Below are 24,000 nucleotides of genomic sequence, written 5' to 3'. Positions count from 1 at the left end.
AAAATGAAAAAGAAAAGAAAAGAAAAAAGAACAAGAACAAGAACAAAAAACAAGAACAAGAACAAGAAAGAAAGAACAACAACAAGAAAAAGAAGAAGAAGAAGAAGAAGAAGAAGAAGAAGAAGAAGAAGAAGAAGAATCACCCGAAGAAGCACCACCACCCACGCAGCAGGAACGGTACTCAGCAGGAATCAGGAATACCTCTCCTCACAACACACACATTCCAGTCAGCAAGAATATTGGAATCATCTGAGTCAGGCTGAGTCAATAACAAGAAAAAAAAAAGCGTGTATATCTTTTTTTAACACCTTGAACACCCACACCCACCCACCCACACACACCCACACACACACACACACACACCTTCGATATCCAATGCTCGTGGTGGATTTCCTTGGCCAGCTTTTAGAAGGAGTGCTGTTGAGTGGTCGGGGAGGAGGAGGAGGAGGAGGAGGAGGAGGAGGAGGAGGAGGAGGAGGAGGAGGAGGAGGAGGGAGAGAGAAGGTTTCTTTTTAGATGTGTTGGTGTTTTGTTGTTTCCTTTTTTTCCTTTTTTTCTTCTTTTCTCTTTTTTGTGTGTGTGTGTGTGTGTGTGTGTGTGTGTGTGTGTGTGTGTGTGTGTGTGTGTGTGTGTGTGTGTGTGTGTGTGTGTGTGTGTGTGTGTGTGTGTGTGTGTGTGTAGCTTCAAGATGGCTGTTGTTTCTGTATTTTTTTTAAGGAAAGTTTGTATAGGTTTGTTTTGCTCTCTCTCTCTCTCTCTCTCTCTCTCTCTCTCTCTCTCTCTCTCTCTCTCTCTCACACACACACACACACACACACACACACACACACACACACACACACAAGACCACATCAGGTAAGAGTACTCAAAGAAACACTCCCTTATTTGAGTTTCAATTTTCTCTCCTTTAGACGAAACACGGCAGAAAGCAATGGAAATAAAGGTTTAAGTTTACGACACAACACGGCTCCTTTACGGCCTCGCTCTGTTTTCTTTAAGGCATCGTTACCACAGAAAACGGGAAGCTTACTCGTCTTCTTGTTAATTAGTCGTCCTCTTGTTTACTGTTACCTGAACCTGTCAATATCGATTTCTACGGAGCGATAAGGGTTTTCAAAGAGATCGATAAGCATTGGAGGGTTTTGGAGGCTTGGTTGGTTAGATATATGGATGGCTGGATGGCTTGTGTAAGTTTGGGCTAAGAGTATATGTCTGGATTAATAGAAGTGCATGTTTGGATTGTTAGTGTATGTTTAGAAGCTTCGTAGTGTATCTGGAGGTGTAAAGATGGACGGATGAATGTTTAGTGTGTGTTTGGATGGAAGTTGACATGTCTGGGGGAGTTAGATGGATATTTGGATGACTATAGTATCTTTGGAGGGACCGTAGTGTGTCTGGAGGTGTAAAGATGGATGGATGAATGTTTAGTGTGTTTGGATGGAAGATGGTGGGTTTTGAGGGGTATATTTGGATGGCTGGATGGTTAGAGCGTGTTTGCAAGGAAGTTGGCGTGTCTAGAAGGGGTAAAGATTGATGGTTCGATGTTTTGTGTGTGCTTGGAAGGAAGTTAGTGTGTTTGTAAGAGTATAAATGGATGGTTGGATTATTAGTGTGTGTTTGGAAGGAAGGTGACATGTCTGGAGGGCTATATATGGATGACTGGATGTTCAGTGTGTGTTTGGAAAGAAGTTGGCACATTTTGAGGGTAGGACATCTGGGATGGCATGGCTGGACGGTTGAATGGTCAGTGTGTATGTTTGGAAGATTGTTAAAATATTTAGAGCCTCACTTATTTATTTCAAAGTAAGAGAGAGACACCTGATAGAGGACAAGAAGTAAGAAGAAAAGATAAAAAGAAGACTCAGTGACTCATTTCAATTCCTGTCCTTCCCCATCCATAGAAAAAGAAAAAAAATAATTCAGTATTAAGAAGTATGTCTGAAATTTGGATCCACAGCTTCCTTCGCTAATGAAACAATGCCTGCGTGTCTTTCATGTGGAGGGAGCTTCAGTAATGACGCGGTGAAGCCCTGCAAGATGAGGGACGCCTTGGTACGGACCGCTCTTGATGACAAGGACAAAGACTTTCATTATTTCATGCCACCGGGAAAAAAAGGGAACCCGTGTAAGTTTAAAGGTATTTCCCGAAGCTCTCGCCGATGTTGATAAGGAAAGGGTGAAGGGAGCACACAACAGAGGCTTCCTAGTTATTTGCGAATAGAAAGATTTTGAGCATGTCTCCTAGGCTAGTATTCTCAAACACTTCCAGGCTTCACCTCTACTATTACAAGAGGGTTTATTCGAATTTTCCACCTGTTTTTAAAGGTGATTTTACGGTTTTAGAGGCAGAATGACATGATTTCTACATTATTAACAGGAGAAGCACTCTTGAAAACCCCGCTAATCATCTCTGCGGCCTTGGAAAATAGTCGCAGTGAGAGGGCAAAGCGTTTCTGAATACGGACCCTGGAACATAAAACATCCTCTTACAACTGAGAATAGGTTAGGTATGATTGAGTGTAGTCGAGAGGGGGCTATATGAGAAATACTGAGGTTTTTGAGCGTATTCGTGGAGTAAAAATTGAGCTTGTCTTCATAGTCCCTTCAGTACCAGAACGTGTTTCCATATTCATTGTGGCGACTATTTGGTGACTTTCCACAGCTTCAGAGACTCATCTGGGGGGTTAAAATAGTGAAGGCTGTGGCCATTACTCTTCTGCCCTCAACACACCCTTACCAATAATGTCAATAAAATGGTCTAATGGTACACAAAACTCAAGGTAAATATGTGTCCCAGTACTGAAGGGGTTAAACTCGTGTACATTTGGTCAGATCACGATTATAGCAGTAGAAATGAACTAGTGTAATTTCTAAGGCATTTTTTTTAAAGTTTTTGCAGAGGCTAAGTAATAAAAAGGTGAAGAAAGTGTAATAAGGGAAGATTGAAGGGTGCATACAACGTCTCCCTCACTCGGAAAATCATGTACATTTGGTCAAATCATGGTTATAGCAATGCGAATGAATTTGTGCAATTTTCAGGGCAACAATGAAGTACTGGTGACCGCATTAATGAAGTAATGGTGACAGCAACAATATAGTAACGGTGACGAAAATAATGAAGTAATGGTGACGACAACAATGACTCAATGGTAACAGCAACAATGAAGTAATGGTGACGAGAAGAATAAAGTAATGATGACAGCAACAATGAAGTAATGGTGACGACAGCAATGAAGTAATGGTGACGACAGCAATGAAGTAATGGTGACTGCAACAATGAAGTAATGGTGACTGCAACAATGAAGTAACGGTGAAGAGAACGATGAAGTAATGGTGACGAGAACGATGAAGTAATGGTGACGAGAACGATGAAGTAATGGTGACATATGCAATAAAGTAATGGTGATTCCACAGTGAATTAATGGTGACGACAACAATAGAGTAATGAAGTAATGGTGACTGCAACAATAGAGTAATGGTGAAGTAATAGTGACAACAACAATGAGATAATAGTGACTCCAATATGCACCATCATCCCTTCATCAGACGAGAACAAAAAAGACGAGTCCAGCATACAATTGTCCAGCTCATAAACCCTCCAATTACTGAAAATGATTGAGTCTGTTATGAAGCAAGACTCTCAAGTTGTCCTGAACCGTTCCCTAACAAGAGACAATTGAGTGCAGCGACGATTTGATGAGATGGTTCGTGGCGTGGAAAACACTCCGTAGCAGTCTCGCCACTCCTGGTTATCTCTCCAGCCACAGGAGTCGCATATTCTCAAGACCTCAGGAGACACAGAAGCAGGAGTCACAAGTGCACTGTTGACGGGGTTTTGTTTGCCTGATATCTGAATGGTGATGGGAAGGATGGGGTGAATGTCAGGTGATTTCTGAGACTGTGTTTCCATCAATAATTTCACAGCAGTAGTTCGTTGTTCTGTTATTCTACTATTTACGCCTTCAGTTCATGACGCATTTCCGTATTCATTCTGGCTACTATTTGGTGATTCTATACAACTTCAGGGGGTTAAAATAGTGAAGACTCTGGCCATTAATGTTCTGACCTCCATAGACCATTCCTAACGTTAATAATATCATCTAATTCTACCCCAAATTCATGGTAAAAATGCATCCCAGTATTGAAAGATTAACATGACTTTGACTATCGCTATTATTTGTGTCATTATTAACTATGCAATTACAATGATCATAGTTATCAATATTACTACAATTATCACTACTATTGTCATCATTACTCCAAAAGTACTCATATTATCTTTATCAATTATGTTATTCCAAGTAATACGAATTTAATCACTACCATCGTCATTTTCCATTTGTGTACCATATAAAACAATCCTTTTAAATATAACACAACACCTAAACATCATCACCGGTCTATTTTAAAACACGAACCATCTCTCATTAACATTTCACACCTGCATCCCTTCCCCAGCACACCTGCCACCTGTCCTATAACCTCCCCTCCTCCCCTCACACACACACCTGCCTGCCACCTGAACTACATCCCCCTCCTCCCGACACACAACTGTAACTGATATCCAACACGACACATTCTCACACTCCTTCCCTTCACTCGCATCCAAAAATAGAAGCGAGTCTGTACCAAAAGCTATTCAGGTGAGAAAGATTAGTAGTTTGGTTTCTTGTCTGGTTTTCGTCTCTTTCGCTTCCCGTCAAATAAAGGCTGATTGGAAAACGCATCATTGGCATTGGGGATTCTCGCATATCAAGGAGATTACGGACAATAGTTTTCCAGCAAATCTTCCTATGCGGATAATCTTTACAAAACTCGCTTCTAATGTGGAGCTTGATGATAAGATGCTGCGTCCCTCACTCAGCCACTTTACAGATTGTGAAACGAATGCAACGCTATGGAAATTTGTGGAAAGAGACTCGGGGAAATAAAACAATATCAGAAAGTGGAAAAGATAAAGCGTTGTAACAAAAAAATGCATTGAAAAGAAGACTTATGAAAATTGTATAAACTATGTAAGAGAGAGAAAAATATAACTAAAAATGATATTGAAAGGTAAATTTATGGAAATAAGATAAAATTGAAAATAAAGTCATGAAATATAAGAAAAAAAACAACAACTTTGCAATTCACTAGAAAAAAGAAATAAGAGAAGAAAAAAGAAATTTATAAAAATGATACAAAACAAGAGAAAAAAATATTCCTACTGTCACTTGAATATATATAAAAAGGAAAAATTGAAAATACTAGGAAAGAGAAAAGGCCAATAATCTGTCGCACTCACTAAAAAAAAGAGAAATAAAAACCAAGAATAAAAGTACAAAAAAGCAAACAAAAAAGCCAATAACACGTCGTACTGTCACTGGTTTGAAAAAAAAGAAAAGAAAAAGAAACCAAAACTACAAAAAAAAGAGAAAAAAAAGAAAACGAGTCAAAATTAGCAAATGTGATACTGAGAAAGGAATTGCGGTTTAAGGAGAGGGAAAAAAAAGGGGACATTATGAGGTAAAACTTGGCCAATCTCTCGCGCAACACACTTAGCGCGGACAAAAATCCAATAACGATACTGGGGCGGAATATCCCAGCTCGTCAGGTGCAGTTAGAGGCGCCAGACCAGGGGAGACAAGGGAGGCAGGCAGGTAACTGTATTCTCTACCTGTGAAAGAAGTGGCTTTATATTGGATTTTTTGTCCTTCATAACAATGGGTGAGATTTCTTTGCCTCTCTGACTTTTTTTGCATTTCTGTTTCCATCTTTATTTTTTAATCTTTTGATCTACTGTGTCTTTTTCTCTGTTTCTGTCTCTCTGTCTATCTGTTTCTATTATTTCTCAGTCTTTCAGTCTCTCTCTCTCTCTCTGCATCTTTGTACCCTACACTTCCTCCATTTCATACCCATCCGTTCAGTCCATCCCTCCATTCCTCCTTCCCTGACTCTCTCCCTCCCCACGTCCCCCTTTTCCTCTCCCTCTCCCTCTCCCCACCCTCCCTAGACAGCCTGATCGAGAACCCAAAGGCGTTGTAGAAAGAACACGAAGCAGACAGAGAGGGAGATGGAGAGGCGAGCCCCGTAAAATTAGCAACGAGACTGGGAGAGGGAGGAAGAGAAGGGAGAGAGGGAGAGCGAGGCGGTGGGTGGCTGGCTGGTTGTCTGTGGGGAGGAAAACTACTCTCTCCTCTTTTCTATCCTGCAGGAAACCAACCAGCAGCACCTACAGGAGGAAAATTGGGGATGGACCTTTTTTTGCTCTGCAGGGAATTAACAGTGGTAGTGGTGGTGGTGGTGGTGGTGGGGTTGGTGGTGGTGATGGTATTGCGCTCACCAAACTGAATTGAGCTTGGGTGAACAAAGGCTGGACAGAATAGAGTACAGGACGAAAGAACACAGTAGAAAACAGAACAGAGTAGGGTTGTAGAGAACGTACTAAAACAGAGATATGAAGACTGAAAAGTAGAATAAAGGAGAACAGAGGGAAAGAGAAAAAAGTAGACCGAAGAAAAATAGAACAGAAAAAAAATAAGACTAACATAACAAATAAATATAACCAAAGCAAAACACAAACCTTAACCTAACGTAACCTAACCCAACCTAATCTAACCTAACTTAATCTTAATCCAACCTAAACCAACCTAACCTAACCTAACTTAACCTTAACCCAACCCAACCTAACCTAACCAAACCTAACTCAACCTAAAACTATCCTAACCAAACCTAACCTAACCTAACCCAATCCAACGTAACCCAACCTAACTTGTCCTAACCCAAACCGAATCTAACCCAACCCAACTTAACCCAACCTCACTTGAATGCACAAACAAAAGCCAAACAGGTATGATAAGGCGAGGCTCATGTGTGGAGTCAGGTGTGCAGGTGTTAATCAAAGGTGCGTCCCGTTGCAGGTGTTGCTGAATAAATATGACACGCTGCAGTTGGCCATAAATAGATTCAGTGAGCCCGTTTTCTTCGTAATAAGGGGCACTAGCGTAAAATATCGGTGAGGTTTGGGGGCTTTGCTGCGTGGCGGGGCTGTGATGGACGACCGTTGACTAAAAATAGAAAACAATGAAAAAAAAAAAAAAAATGAAAAAGGCATAAATATACAAAACACACTCATATGTACACAGATCAACATTGCGTTTTGTATATTCCCTGACACGTAGCCAGATAAAAAAAAAAAAATGCACAAGGGTTTTTGAATACAGAAAAATAGCGGAAAATTGGATAGAAGTATGCAATGCAGTATAATCTTGCTATACGAAGGTGACTTTATACATACATAGAGAGATGTTTGTGTATATTTTTGTGCCTTCCTTCCACGTCACTTGATAAGGTTTTCTGGTCAAGATTTTAGAATATAAGGAAAGTATGGAAGATTAAATGAAAGTCTGAGGAAAATTTGTATAATCTGATATAAAACACATTCAGAAATATCTTTTTATGTAACTTTTCTTCCCCACACAAGGTAAACCGATAAAAATACACACATGAATTTTAGAATAAGATGAATAAAAGCGGGAAACTCAAAGATAAATTTTTCGACGAAACAGAGTAACGGGAGAAGTGAAAATGTGAACCTAAAAATGCAGAGATTGTAAAAATAGAAGAACTGAATGCAAGAAATGAAAATAAACAGAAATGAACATGATCACACACACACACACACACACACACACACACACACACACACACACACACACACACACACACACACACACACACACACACACACACAGACACACACACACACACACACACACACACGTACACTTTCATATACCCAACAACAATAACAAACGAAGCCGAGATTTGGATCAAAATAAAAAAAAAGCAAAGATGAATGAAACTAAGAGAAAAAAAATAAAAGAATAAACACAAGTCTGATAAAACACACAGGATGAAGATTTGGATTAAAACACACACACACACACACACACACACACACACACACACACACACACACACACACACACACACACACACACACACACACACACAGAAAAGATTAAGGAAACTTGGATAGGAAACAGCAAATGATGAATGAATAAACAAAAGTAGACAAACACCATAAGCGGAATGAAAGAAAGAGATACACACACACACACACACACACACACACACACACACACACACACACACACACACACACACACACACACGGGAAAAGACGAGGGAAGGCAGGATAGAATAATATTTGCAGGGACTCACAATAACAGCAAAATATTCAAGGCACCGCATCGCTAGAGATAATAAAGTGAAAGGAATGAGTTTCTGCGCCGTAATCTTTCACTAAGGACGCCATAAACAAGGTGACGCAGCCCAACCATCCAATTCTGAGCCATCCAAGCCATCCACTACCAGGCAATTCACCTCCCAACCACCCAACATCCACCTCCACCACCAGAGCCGCCACATCCACACCCCTTCCTTGTTTCCTAGGTCATCTTGCTGTTCTTGTTTCCTTATTTTACTTTTCATTTTGTTGTTATTGTTCATCTTTTTTGTTTTCATTATCAATTTTCATTCCATTGTTTGTTCTTTTTATTTTTTTTTCTATTTTCTTTTACTTTTTCATGTAAGAGAGGACTGGCCAAGAGCAACAACAATATAAAGGAAAAAAAAAGGTCCATTCAGTTGCCAGTCTCATTTCTTCTTCTTCTTCTTCCTTTTCTTTTTCTTCTTTTTGTTCCATCACAACCACAATTTTCGTCTCTATTTTGTCTCGTGTCTCATTTCGCCCTATATATATCTCTCTCTCTCTCTCTCTCTCTCTCTCTCTCTCTCTCTCTCTCTCTGTGTGTGTGTGTGTGTGTGTGTGTGTGTGTGTGTGTGTGTGTGTGTGTGTGTGTGTGTGCGAACGTGTAGACATTGAAAATTAATCTTTGACAAACTCCTCACCCTCCCCTCCCCTCTTTCTTTACAGGCGTGCGGACGAGGACAAGGACGGAAACGAGAACGAGCAAAGGAAAAATGAGACACTAGCACGGAGAGCCAAGCCCAACACACCACCACCACCACCACCACCACTACCTACAAAAGTGACAGGAGGAACAACAGTACTTTGAAGGCTTCCTGCAGTATGGTGACGCGTTCTGCCCTCCCGTGCCTCCGCATCAGGGCTGCTAGATGGAGTTACGACACCTCTGCCCCGCCTCCTTCACCGCCACAGCCCCCAGCACGGCCAAGACACACAGCACATTAGATACGGACTGCACACATACACATACGTACACATACACGACGAGGCATAACTCTCAACATTCTGAACAGGGAATCATGAAGCGGTGTAGTGTGTGAAAAAAAAGGAGGGAAGGAATAAGAAATAGTAAGAGAATGTGAATGAATAAGTTATCAGGAAGGGAATAACTGTGACTAAATCCTTGGAAACTGAAAAAAATAAGTATATATAAATTAAACTCTAAAAAGACAACAAAAACTGATGAACTGACTGTGGCAAATAAACAAGGTCCACAACCACTAACCTAACATAACAGTAGAAAACAAAACAAAACAAAAGACTGATGAAAAAGAATAAGAAACGAGTAACTTAACCCAACACAGTGCAACTTAAAAAACTATGACAACCTCAGCAGAAGCAACACACGGAGGCGCAAGAACACAGAGGCAGCGGTGAGAGCATGCAACAGCCGCATTTCCTTGACTCTAGAACGAGGGTACACTGAGATCGCCAACCTGACAGAAACTCACCTGGCGTTACGTGGCGGCCGTGAGGGAGGCAGCGTGTGTGCTTAAGTGTGGAGTGCTTGAATTTGAGGCCACAATAACACATAGCACTGGAACACCTTTAGAGTCTGTGGTAATCCTCTTTGCCGCCCCTCGGTAGAAAAAGGATGAGAGAACGCAGAGGAGAGGGCGAGCACGGTGAACAGTAAGAGGGAAGGAGGTGAAAATAAATATGTGAGACTATAAAAACAACGTGGAATTCTTAAACACAATGAAGGACAAGCTGAAACAGTGACTTTTACAACAGTGAACACAGCGCCAGGTGGAAATAAACATGTAAAAGATATGAAAATGTTGTAATATTGTGCGGTTTTAAGTTATTTGATCACTGTACTCGTGAGACCGACAGGTAAATCAACCCGTATCACCTCCGCGTGTCTGAACAGAGTGGGGTTTGGAGTGGCGGAGTAGGAGGAGAACAGACGCACGGACACGAGGTACCACTAAAAATACCGGCGATCCGATTCTTCCCGGGAACAGAAATGCATTATAAAAGAACCTTCCTGGAGGTGATTAAGGCGCGCGATCACCTGACGGGGACGAAAACGCACGAAACACCTCAACACCAATCAATACCTGAGCTGGGTTGAGGCAGCGGCGCCATTGTACCTCCACCAGGAATATCACAGCATCGTCATCTCTCCCTCCTCTTAACTAACCGAAAAGAGACAGGAACAAAAAACGAACGAAAAGAAACATATGCACACTCACTTACACACACACACACACACACAGGGATACAGACACGCACACGCAAACAAGTCCGCCTCACTTGGACTGTTACGGACAATACAAAGAGCAGTTAACACTAAAAGGAAACGTACAAGTGTGGAAAACTTCAAATGGACTGAGTGAAGAGGAGCAGCAGGCGTCTCTCTTCCATTTAAAGCGAGTAGTGACGGGTGTTCGCTCACTCACTCGTTGCTGTCTCCGCCACTCGCCTACTCGCCTCAAACATCAAAGACCCGTAGCGTTGAGGAAATAAGAGAGGGAGAAGAGAGAGAGAGAGAAGGAGAAAAAAAAAGAGTAGTAGAGGGTGAATGGACTAGACAGTAAGTGACGCTAAGGACCTTTCAGCAAACCTGGAGTCTTTGCAAGTGTGTGTGTGAGTGACAAAGTGTTAGATGACCCGTGAAGACTCGAACTGCCGCTAAGTCCATGCCACGCCATCTTGCCACGCCACTTCCCGACCCTCCAGCCTAGAACTGACTCCCCCTGGTGCAAGATGGCGGCCTCCAGGGTGTTCCTTAGTTGCGCCACCTTGGTTATCCTCATCCTTGCCACCGAAGGGACCCCGGCAGGTAAGTATCGTACCCTGCTATCAAATTATCGTACTTAATACACGATGGACTATGCTAGATATAAAATGTTGCTTGTCTCTTATTGTTTTGAGTATTAATGAGGAATAAGAGGATCAAGAGCATTAAGAACTGGGTTAAGCCATATGTTTAATCACTCTGGCTTAGGTGAATGGTGTGTGTGTGTGTGTGTGTGTGTGTGTGTGTGTGTGTGTGTGTGTGTGTGTGTGTGTGTGTGTGTGTGTGTGTGTGTGTGTGTGTGCTGGTGTTAAAGTGAGGAATGTGCTTCTGTGTGTCAAGGAAGAGTTATTATCAAGCCATTAGAAAAGTTACTTTAGGGGTAAGAACTAGCTCTGTGAGTGTGTGTGTGTGTGTGTGTGTGTGTGTGTGTGTGTGTGTGTGTGTGTGTGTGTGTGTGTGTGTGTGTGTGTGTGTGTGTGTGGCGGTTCGTAAAGTGAAAACTCGCCCCATGTTCGTAACTTTGAGTATTCTAATGCATGAAGTGAGATCGTTAACTGAACAGCGACAGAATCTAAGAAGTCTCCTCCAGCGCGGGACACGACACACATCTTATTGACACTCGCCACGCTGACCAATGTTCCGTGAGGTGTCGTGAATAATTGCAACGTGAAAGAATTGAGTGTTTCTTTATTCAAACATCACTTCAAGTTTATACTCTTGCTGTTTTCTTTGTCTCATCATATTTTCTTTGTTTTTCTATATCTGCTCTTATTTTTCTTGTTTCTTTTCTTATTTTACTCATATATTATTTAAACTTCAATCATAAAATATGGATTATTCTCTTCTCATCTCCTCTTTGTCTCATTTTAATCATTTTTTTCAAACTTTTTCTAGTTTTTCAATTGGCTTATGATTGAAAGCTTGTATTATTCAAACTTCAATCATAAAACACATAATATTCTCTTCTTTTCTCCTCTTTGCCATATTTTTAAGCATTTATTTTTTCAAACTTTCTTTTTTTTATAATTCTCCTATCCTTCTACTTTTCATTGAACGCTTGTATCATTCAAACTTCATTCATAAAACACCTATTTTTTTTTCTCTTCTCATCTCTTTGTCTCACTTCAAATCATTCTTAGTCCCTTTTTTCGTAACTCCTTTCTTCTCTTTCTCTTAATTCTTCTTTCCATTCTCTTACAATTGAAAGCCTTTTTTTTAAGCTTCATCCATGAAACCACGTGCTTCTCTGTTCGCTTTGTCTCGTTTTTAAGTAATCCTTCCCTCCCTTTTATCATTTCTTTCTTTTTTCTTCTCTCCTTTCTCTAGTGCCGAGTGAGCAAGTGAAGGAAAAAAAAAGACAGAAATCTAAGAAGGAAAAGTACCACGTGTTTTGTGTGAGGAAAAAAATATGGAGATGAAAAGAAAAAGAAAGAAAACAGACAGATTAAGTTTTAATACGGAATGAAATGCACAACTGAAGATGTCTAGGAAAGAAATTAAGAGCGAAACATTACTTCATGTCTTCAATGAGGAAAATATAGGAAAAGAAAACATTACAATTTTCACAATTAAGAGAAAAATTGTGAAGAAATAAAGGAAAAATGAAAAAAAAGATTAAATATTACTTCGTGTTTTGAGTGAGATGCAAAAAAAAAAAAAAAAGATGAAAAAAAAAGAAAACATTTTAACAAGCAACATAAAGAATAATGCTCGTACCCAACAACCCACACACACACACACACACACACACACACACACACACACACACACACACACACACACACACACACACACAGGTGAATGCCACTAATTACACGCGAGAAGGAGAAGGAACAGGTAACTAAGCCAGGTGTGTATTTAACCTGTGAACACTTCTTTCTTTCTCTTTCATTTCTTCCGTTCTTTTCTTTAGTTTGTCTTACTTTCTTCCTTTCCTTCCCTTTCGAGTTTCATTAAAATTTTCTCTTACCCGGAGAGAGCGAGAGAGAAAGAGAGAGAAAGGGGGGAGAGGAAGAGAATCAATGAATAATACAAGGATTCTAAACTCAGACTGCGAGGAAGTTTATCTACACGCCTTTCCCAGAACGCCAATGAAACATGGAGCGGCCCTTTAAAAGTAACAATGCGTGCACCGAGGATAAACAGTCACGGTCATAAACAAAGCAAAAACAATGACCCACACACGTAATGCAGCTACCGTCATTAACTAACCTCCACTGAACCCCCCCCCACCTCCACCTCCTCCTCCTCCTCCTCTTCTTTCTCCTCCTACTTCGCCACAACCTCTTCCTCCTCTTCCTCCTCCTTGTCCACTTCCTCCTCATTCTTCTCTCGCTCTTGTTCCTCCTCCTTCTTATCCCGTTTTTACATTTCATCCTTCTCCTTCGTCTCCTTCTCTTCCACCATCTCGCTTTGCTATTCTTACTTCTGCTTCTTCACTTCCTTTCGCCTCCTCCTTCTTCTCCTACTCCTGTTTCTCCTCCTCCTACTTCTCCTATTCTTCTTCCATTTCCTTCCTCTTCACCATTTACTTCTGCTTCTCCTCTTCATCATATTCCTCTATCTCCTTTTACTTATCTCTTCTTTCTTTTCTTTACCATCTACTTCTCCTCCTCTTCCTCCTCTACCTCCTTCTCTTTCGCTTGTTTTCCCGTTTTCTCTTTACAGTAAGGAAAGAGGAGGAGGAGGAGGAGGAGGAGGAGGAGGAGGAGGAGGAGGAGGAGGAGGAGGAGGAGGAGGAGGAGGAGGAGGAGGAGGAGGAGGAGGAGGAGGAGGAGGAACAGTCAATACAGATGAGACGAGAAGATAAACGATGTTAAAGAAAAATATTGAATGAGAAAAGAAATGTCTATAGAGAGAGAGAGAGAGAGAGAGAGAGAGAGAGAGAGAGAGAGAGAGAGAGAGAGAGAGAGAGAGAGAGAGAGAGAGAGAGAGAGAGAGAATAAAGAAAGGTACAAAACTGCAAGAGAGGAGAGGGTGAAGCATTTCACACACAAAAACAACAAAGTGAGGAAAGGCGACACGGAAACAGAGAGAGAGAGAGAGAGAGAGAGAGAGAGAGAGAGAGAGAGAGAGAGAGAGAGAGAGAGAGTTAGAGAGAGAAGGAAGCAAGATTTAAACCTAAATAGCTAACTCTCCCTTCTGTAATCTCTCTCTCTCTCTCTCTCTCTCTCTCTCTCTCTCTCTCTCTCTCTGTCCCCTCACACTAAGTATTCTTCAAGGCTAAACCGTGATCGACCTCGAGTAAAAATGACAGTCTTAGGGGCGATATAAACACACTTTTTCACTGGATTGTCACCCATGAAGCTACCTCCTGGCTTGGCTTAACTCTGTCATCTCTATTTTCTCTTCACTTTAATCATCTATAAATTTTCAAGGCTTATTTGTTTACTAGACTCTTGAAAAAAATGTATTTATGCTCACTAACATTATATCAGTTTAATTTTTTTTCCTTCCTCGTGTTTATCCAAAGAATTTTTACTGCAGTTTTTTACCCTTTAGGTACTAGAAAGTATTTTTTAACCTGAGTTTTGGCTATGATTAGAAGGTTTTATTTACATTAGGTAGTGTCTATGGAGGTCAGAAGATTAATGGCCACAGTCTTCACTATTCTAATCCCTACATAGGTTTCTGAAGCTGTACAAAGTCAGCAAATAGTAAGCAGAATGAATATGAAAATGCGACACGGTACTGCAGATTTTAATGTTAGCAAATGGCAACGGTAGCGACAAGAAGGCTTAAGACCGACTCACTGATGGGGAAAGAGGAGTGAAAGGGGAGATTCTCAGTGTTTACTTAATCTGTTTAGAATCATTGGGGTGATGAATATGTTGTTGGTTGTTGTTGTTACTACTATTACTACTACTACTACTGCTACTACTACTACTACTATTATTACTTCTGCTACTACTACTACTACTACTACTACTTACTACTACTACTACTACTACTACTACTTCAGTTTAACATTTTAATATTTTATCATTTTAACACGAAACACGAGAAATGACAAAAGAACAGCCAGATGAACTAAAAATAACTCAAACTAACGATATTAATTCCCTCTTTCCATGCTAGAGAGAGAGAGAGAGAGAGAGAGAGAGAGAGAGAGAGAGAGAGAGAGAGAGAGAAAGAGAAAGACAGAGAGAGAGACCAAAAAGCAAATAAATCTAAGAAAAAAATTACTGTCACCCTTTATTTATCTCTCTCTCTCTCTCTCTCTCTCTCTCTCTCTCTCTCTCTCTCTCTCTCCCCACACTATCTCCCTATCCTTCCTGTCCAAACTCACTCACTCCTCTCCCTCCACTCTCCCACGTTACAGGGTGTGGCGGAAGCTGTGGCGGTGTTAACAGGACTGACCATATGACACTGAGAGAGTATTTTTGCTGCAGCTCTTTGTTATCTGAGCCTTGCGACACTTGCTACCACCACCATCACCGCCGGGAAGAGAAGGAGGAGGAGGAGGAGGAGGAGGAGGAGGAGGAGGAGGAGGAGGAAGTGCGGTCGTCATAGTATTGTTTTCTTCATTTTTTGGGTATTTTATTGGTTTTCTTTTTATTTCTTTTCAGTTTTTTTAATTTCTTATTTTACTTTTGTTTTGGATGTTTTTGTATATTTCTTTCTTTTTTTTCTGTTTGTGTTGCCTTTCTTTTTTTCTTATTGTTTTTCCGGACAGGGAGTTGTTTTCCATCTATTTACTCTTTTTTGTTATCTTTAAAGTATCAATTCATTACTCATCAATTAACATCAAATTCTCTCGTGACCTTTCTTTATCTATTAACTGTCAACTAACTACTCACTATCTTACTATCTGTCACACACCATTCAACTATTTGCTATACATTATGAAATTAGGTTAGGTCATAGTTCTCTCTCTCTCTCTCTTTCTTTGTTTCATTTTCTCTCTCTATCTTCCTTTCTTTTATTTAAACATAACTTTGTACAAAGGAGTATGTACCCAAAGGCGCACTGTCGTATGCTACCTATTCTAAGGGTACTACTGTCTATTTGGTTACAATACTTACAAAACTCTCGAGATAGATAGCATACAATATTTCTTAAGATAAACTTATCTCTCTCTCTCTCTCTCTCTCTCTCTCTATGTTATGTTATGTTTGGTAAGGTGACATGTTTCCCATCTTCCCTCCCTTCTTCTCTCTGTATTTCTACGTTAATTATTGAGTGATTGTAGTAGTGTGGTTATGTTATGCTATGTTAGGTTAGCTTAGGTTAGGTAAGGTAAGATAAGGGTGACATGCTATCCCTTCTCAATTCCCACTCTCTCTCTCTCTCTCTCTCTCTCTCTCTCTCTCTCTCTCTCTCTCTCTCTCTCTTCACTTAACGTTAATGTTTGAGTGGTGTTAGTGGGGCAGTGGTGATGTGGTGTGCGTGGTGTGTGGTGAGCGAGGGGCGGCTCTTTCCATGAACGTTTAGAGTCAATGCCCTAAATCAACTCGCCATTTCGTTGTCATCACAGTGTCCATAATGAGTGTGGTGCACATGACATCGTTTGTGTGTGTGTGTGTGTGTGTGTGTGTGTGTGTGTGTGTGTGTGTGTGTGTGTGTGTGTGTGTGTGTGTGTGTGTGTTAATTTTTATGTATATGTGCGACTCCCCTCTCCCTTTCCTCTCTCTCTCTCTCTCTCTCTCTCTCTCTCTCTCTCTCTCTCTCTCTCTCTCATAATATTGATCCTGACCTTCTCCTCCCTCTAGTTCTCTTTCTCCTTCATCCATCCACGAATATTACTTTTTAAGAAGGCAAGATGGACTCTAAACAGGCCCCTACGCCTCTCTGCCTTTCCTTCCCTCCGAGGCGAGCCAGGCTGTTCCTCACGCTGCCACATCTAGTGTTGGCAAATATAAGCAACAGTGAATCGCATGGAGTGAGAGTAAAAAACACAGGATAAGGAAGCTCTTGGTTGGTTGAAAAGGCATACTTCTAGGTGTGTTTCTGTGGTTCATTGAGGAAAAGAAAGGAATGTATTGTGATTTAATAAAGAAAAATATAACCACAAGTGCAGAGAATGGAGCAAAGGAGGTACAGAGAGAGACGTTTGTGTGGCTTAATAAGAAGAGAGGGTAGTACTGTAATCTAATTAGGAAAAGTAGTTTCAGTTGCCAGTGTGTTGCGTGACAGCGAAGGCACACGGTCAGGAAGTCATGCAAGTACAAAGAAAGCCCGAAGGAGTTCCAAAGGAGTTCCTGAAGGCGTGTTTCTGCCACCAATGACGAAAGAATTTAGTACCAAGTGTCCAGCAATCATGTTCTGAATAAGTCTTTTAAAGCAGAGGAAGGTCGACGGTCAGAGAAGTTCCAAAGAGGTTCCTCAAGGCGTGTTTTTACCAACAATGACGAAAGAATTTAGTACCAAGTGTCCAGCAATCATGTCCTGAGTAAGTCTTTTAAAGCAGAGGAAGGTCGACGGTCAGAGAAGTTCCAAAGAGGTTCCTCAAGGCGTGTTTTTATCACCACTGATGAAAGAATGCGGCACGGAGTCTCCAGTGGATGCAATCATGTCCTCAGTAAGTCATGTAAAGTAGAGGGTCGATGGAGACGTTGCCACAGCCGGAGGAAGCACGAGGTGTAGGCAGGGAAGGGGCAAGGCGAGGCAGGGAACGGCAAGTCAGATAATCACGTTCCTACTTCCATGAACATAAACTTTGCAGGTCTCATTTCGCCGGACGAGCAAAATCAGAGGTAATTACTTCTATTTCGAGACACCCCTCTCTCTCTCTCTCTCTCTCTCTCTCTCTCTCTCTCTCTCTCTCTCTCTCTCTCCTCCTTCATGTTGGGTTGCTCTACAAAAATACCCGTCATTATTACTTTATCTATAGGTTTTTCGTCCCCTGGAGCTCAGAGAAAACACTGACGAGGCATTTGTTTTCATTTAATTCCCCGTAAATAGCGAGGGCGTTTGGTTTGACAATTACGCCCATTACTGCTGATCAATTGGCGCGCTGCAACAAAGATACTCAATTTCCATCCGCACAGGAATCGTAATTATCGTTCAATTGAGGCCTTTCTCATATACTGTTAGAGGTAATTGTATGGAGCCACCACTCCTGCCACCACCACCACCACCATCACTACTATCATCAACGCCATTAATACCACCACCACCACCACCAACACCACCAGCACCACCACCACTACCACTACTACCACCATCACTGTCATCAACGCCACCACCACTACTCCTACCACCGCCATCACTACTATCATCAGCGTCATTAATACCACCACCACCACCACCACCACCACTACCACCACTACTACTACCACCATCACTATTATCAACGCCACCACCACCATCACCACCACCACCACCACCACCACCACCACCACCACCACTGTCCACAATACACAATACTTTCTCGATGTAAAACAAAAATGAGAATAATAAAATAAATAGATGAAAAAAAAAGTAGAAAATAAAAGTAAAATAATAAATCGATGTTCTCCATACACCATTTTTAAACAACTAGTAGACAAAACAGTAATTTATAAATGTAAATAAAAAAATAATAGAGAAAAGATGGGGGCCGCAGTGGTACAGTGGAACCATGCGTGCTTTGTGGTCCGAGGGGTCTCCAAGCGCACGGGTTCGAATCCTGTCCACGGTCGGAGTGTAGGTTGGGCTTCCTCACTCGGGGGCAATGGTTTCCTAGCGGGTGGGTTTTGAGATAGGAGGTACCATAAATAGTATCCCCTTTAGCCCATAAATTTCCACATGGTATAAATAAATAAAAATAGAGTTTCCATAGATTATCTGCGTAATTTAGAACAAACCTTTTCAATATTCATGTAAAGAGAAAAAAAAAGGTTCTATAATTAAATTCTAAAATATGTACAGGATAAAACAATATTTTTTCACCGTCGTATAGAAAAAAAATAAGAAAAAAGGTCCATAGATTACTTTTAGAACGAGTACAAGATGAAACGACACTCCTTCACCTTCACCAGAGAAACAATTCCATACACCATTACACGACACAGACACTAAACGAAATACTCTCGAGGCTCGCCAGAAAAGGAAACCCGTATTGAAAGAAAAAGAAAAAAAACAGCCTTATTGAGAAAAAAAGGAAAAAACAGCCTTATTGAGAAAAAAAGGAAAAAACAGCCTTATTGAGAAAAAAGGGAAAAAAGCTTTATTGAGAAAAAAAAGGAAAAAGAAACAGCCTTATTGAAAAAAGAAAAAAACAGCCTTATTGAGAAAAAAAGAAAAACTGCCTTATTGAGAGAAAAACAAAAATCTAAATAAAAAAATAACAAAACAGTCTCGAGGCTCACCAGGAAAGGAAACCCGTATTAAAAAAAAAAAAACTAGAAAAGAACAGCCATATTGAGAAAAAAAATAGATAAAAAATAAACAAAACTCTCTAGGCTCGCCAGGAAAGGAAACACGTATTGATTAAAAAAAAAAGAAAAAACAGCAATATTGAGAAAAAAAACATAAAAATCTAGATAATACAAACTTTCCTTTACCTTCACAAATAAAACGATTCTACAGACCCCATAGCTAATAAGAAATGGAAAAGAACAACCATATCGAGAAAAAAAAAGAAAAAAAGAACATGAAAAGCTTGATAAAACAAACTTTCCTTTACCTTCACAAATAAAACGATTCTACAGACCCCATAGCTAATAAGAAATGGAAAAGAACAACATATCGAGAAAAAAAAAAAAAAAGAACATGAAAAGCTTGATAAAACAAACTTTCCTTTATCTTCACAAAAAAAAAAGATTATACAGACCATCCCAAGAATAGACCCGAAAAAAAACACTCCTTAAATTCACCAGAAAAAAAGAAGTCAAATCGAAAAAAAAGGCACAGAAAAATGATATAAAACAAACTTTCCATCACTTTCACAAATAGAATAACTCTCCAGATCATCCAAACATACACTAAACAAACTATTCCCAAAATTCACGCCCTACAAAAAAATGACGAGCGAAAATAGAAAATAAACATAGAAAACAAGCAATACAACTTTCCTCCACCTTCACCTTAAAAAAAAAAAAAAAAACCACGACAACTCTGCTAACCATCAATAAACAAAGATTCAAAACAAACGGCCCAAAATTTATAACGAAAAAAAAGCGGCCTTACGAAAAATAAACATAAAAAAAATAACCACAACAAACTTTCCATCAGCTTTACATAGAATTAAACGACTTTCTAGACCAAATTCCACGGGAATTAGCGAATAAGTGGACCTTTTTTCCCCCTCTTTCCCCTCTTGGCCAGTTTTCCTCTTCTACATATAAAAAACACAAAGGAACAACAAACAGCGCTATAGAAAAGGAACATCAACGCAGAGACCAGGGGCTCTCAATCTGGGGTTCGCGAACCCCGGGGTTCACAAGAAGATTTCCAGGGGTACTTAGATGGTTGATTTAATGTTACATCCTTTGCAGAATACCTTTGCCTATTGAGTTAGTGTCAGTCACTAAATTAACATTCTGTTCGATGTCAAATTACTGGGGGTTCGGGTAGATGGTCTTATAACTCAGAGGGTTCTTAACGAGAAAAAGGTTGAGAACCCTGATCTATAGTCTAAAGTCCTCCTACATTGCCCAGCCTACACCAATGAAAGATCCAAACACCCCAATTGGCAGCGTCCTTATCCAGAAAATGAAGAACACCTCATTGGAAAATTACTTTTTGAAAAATCTAGTATAGAAGAAAATAAAGAAATAATATATAATTTTTGGAAAATAAGAGAACATAAAGTAAAAGGTTTAAATAATAATTAATTACAGCTACAGACCCAGACAAAACCCAAACCAAAACACATCAGGAAGTGCCGATATCCAGGCTACACTTCCGCCTATCAACTGAACTGAACTGAATACCATGTTCAGGCTATGGCAAGACAGAGCTCAGGAACACGGTGATGAAAACACTACAGCACCCTCGGACTATTTCTGTTTCGGCCGCTAATTTTCTTTTTTCTCATAAAGAAAACCGAACAAATATTGCTCTACTCATTCCTTGTGAAGAATTAACCTGTGCAGAAACGTGTGTTAAGGTTCCGTGCTGTATTTAAGTCTCTAGAAGTGAAAGATCTTGGTACACCAGACAATTATGATTTGCTCTCTATTATGATATTAGTCGTATAAACTGAAGTAACTTTAAAGAAATACCACGTTAGAATAAGAACTGGGATGTGTAAAAGCATGGTAAATCAATAGATACATCGTAATATACAGTGTTTAGAGACGACTACTATGTACCGCGAGACGATGCTGACCCACTCCTGAATTAAACCAATCTGCGAACACTGAAAATGTGACAGTTTGGGTCCTCTCCTATTGACATTTATCAAAGTATTACGATTTATTCACAATATAACATATTACACTCAGAGGAAACACGGGCCTGATGTGTTTGAGATGTGGCATTTTGTTATAGTACATTCCGCAGTATATAGCGACTGTTTAGGACCGTAAAAACTATAGCTTCAGGTAGATATACAATAATGTTATCTATCGATTTTCAGTCTTAAAGTAGGGGAAAATTACAAATATTTCTTTTATAGTCCTCCTTGCTTCTCGAAAAGGTGCACGAACTTAGAAGAGGTCGAAGAACACTAAACTATACCCTGAGAAAAAATACAGTAAAAGAGATAAGATAAAATGACCAACATCTCTATTATTACGGAGGCTAAGAATAATACCAAGACTAATTAAGTAATTCAGAGATAACGAAACGAACGACGATCACGAGAGCTTCCACGATAACAGTGTGTATGATAAGATGTGATTCCAGATTCCTCGATAGCGCTCCGAGTTTCCAAGATAACAATGCCATTCCAGTTTCCTCGATAGCGATGCGAGTTTCCAAAATATCGATGCCATTCCACGATAAAGATGCTATTCCAGTTTCCACGATAATAATGCGAGTTTCCACGATCAAGATGCAATTCCAGTTTCCACGGTAACGATGCGGGTTTCCACGATGTCGATGCGGTTCCAGTTCTCACGATGCGATTTCACGACACAATATTGAAGTCCACTTGCCTACACAGGTACTGGGACGAACCCTTTCACCCCGTAAGGTCCACCCCAGACCCTTGGGTGCGAGTAGAGTGACGCTGCCACCTTCCTGCGCCGCAATTGAAGTTCACTTGCCTACACCGGTACTGGGATGAACCCTTTCACCCCGTCAGGGTCCACCCACACCCTTAGGTGCGAGGAGAGTGGCGCTGCCACCTCACTGCGACGCAATTGAAGTTCACTTGCCTACACAGGTACTGAGACGAACCCTTTCACCCCGTAAGGGTTCACCCCAGACCCTTGAGTGCGAGGAGAGTGACGCTGCCACCTCACTGCGCCTCACACGGGTAGCCATGAGCAATGACCCGCCACACACCACTCCCCAAACACTGTCAGTGAGTCCTTTTCACCCCGTAAAGGACCACTGGTATTGTCAGTGCCTGGTGCATGGCGCACAGCGTGCCCTCGTTCATGGCGAGTTGTTCAGCACGGTGTCATTATAAGCAGAGGTCCCGTACACACCACTCACCACCAGACTCTATGCAAGGAGCCCTTATCACCCCTTAAAGGCCCCTCACGGCATCATCTGGTGGACGGTAGACACGGCAGACTGCTTAAGGCGACCCCTTGCCTAGTGTGAGGCGCTGCAAGTTGACGACAACCAGTGAGCTTGAAGCCGCAAAGGAAAATGAGTCCACGTTAACAATGGGATTCCACGACAGGTTGCGATTCCAGTGTCCACGGTAAAGATGTGTTTGTCGAGGATAACGATCCGTTTATCGAGGCTAACGATGCGGCGATGGCGATGGCGAAACGATTCAAAGTATTATTACCTACACAGGTACTGGGACGAAACTTTTCACCCCGAAAGGGTCAACCCCAGTCCCGTGGTTATGAGAGCAGTGACGATGCAACCTTGCAATGCCTCACACGGGTCGCCATGAGCAATGACCCGCCACACACCACTCCCCAAACACTGTCATGAAGTGAGTCCTTTTACCTAACCTAACCTAACCTAACCTAACGTAAAGGACCACTGGTACTGTCAGTGCCTGGCTCATGGCGCACAGCGTGCCCTCGTTCATGGCGAGTTGTTCAGCCCGGTGTCATTATAAGCAGGGGACCCGTACACACCACTCACCACCAGACTCTATGCAAGGAGCCCTTATCACCCCTTTAGGGCCCCTCACGGCACCATCTGGTGAGTGGTAGACATTGATCTCTTGCTTATGGCGACCCTTGCCTAGTGTGAGGCGCTGCAAGTGGACGACTAGTAGTGAAGCTTGAGGCCACCAAGGAAAAGAAGGACCTGCAGCCAGTTCCCTGCCTTGGGCCCCAGGCCGGACCCGACAGCCACCTCCTTCCCCCGTGCGGCGCCCAAGGCCGTCACGGCCCTCAACAACTTTAGGCCGAAAGTTCTCAATCGTCGTTTAAATTTTGATTCGAATATAAAATCGTCGATGGTAAATGAAAAATAGCTTTGGTCTGAAAGTGTGCAAGAGTTAGCTGATTAATGAAACAAGGTGAGGCAGCTTTGCTCCGGAGTATTTAGTGTACTTTGCATGTTGCTGCCGTGAATGTGTACGTGTTTGTAGATAACTGGATAGAAACAGTAGACCAATGGTAGTTGTGTAACTATTGGGGAACTTTTGAAAATTAGTTAAGCTTCTGGATAGAGTGGATGAGTGCACACAGGTTTGCTTGTCTTATACATAAACTGCCACCTGTAGACATAATTTTTTCTATTTTATGCTCTTAGAAAAAGCAAACTTAGTTTCCTTTATTTCCCTGATCACAATGACGTGTAAATATCAATGTTTCAAATATAAGGAAACACTAGGAGAGGACCCAAACTCCCGTTGAAGTTGCCAGATTCAACAGATATCGTAATATTTCACAGAAAAGATGGTCAACTGCATATCGTATATTTTTGGATATTCTTCTGTCACATAAGGAGATATCAAGATAGGTAAAGTATTTTTAAACATGTATCTACGACT

The 24,000-nt window shown here is 41.1% G+C and overlaps 1 protein-coding gene across 1 annotated transcript in view; it reads left to right on the top strand.

Moving 5' to 3' along the window:
* LOC123508806 (carbonic anhydrase-related protein 10-like) overlaps nucleotides 1-24,000 on the top strand; it is a 209,147-nt gene that overhangs the window by 61,559 nt on the left and 123,588 nt on the right. The window contains exon 2 of the mRNA XM_045262722.1: nucleotides 8,921-11,042. Within this exon, the coding sequence (XP_045118657.1) occupies nucleotides 10,967-11,042 (76 nt within the window). The 5' untranslated portion in view covers nucleotides 8,921-10,966. The remainder of the gene's footprint in view (nucleotides 1-8,920; nucleotides 11,043-24,000) is intronic.

The sequence above is a fragment of the Portunus trituberculatus genome, chromosome 25 (assembly GCF_017591435.1).
Source record: "Portunus trituberculatus isolate SZX2019 chromosome 25, ASM1759143v1, whole genome shotgun sequence".
Lineage (NCBI taxonomy): Eukaryota > Metazoa > Arthropoda > Malacostraca > Decapoda > Portunidae > Portunus > Portunus trituberculatus.
This window is presented reverse-complemented; position numbering and strand designations above follow the sequence as displayed.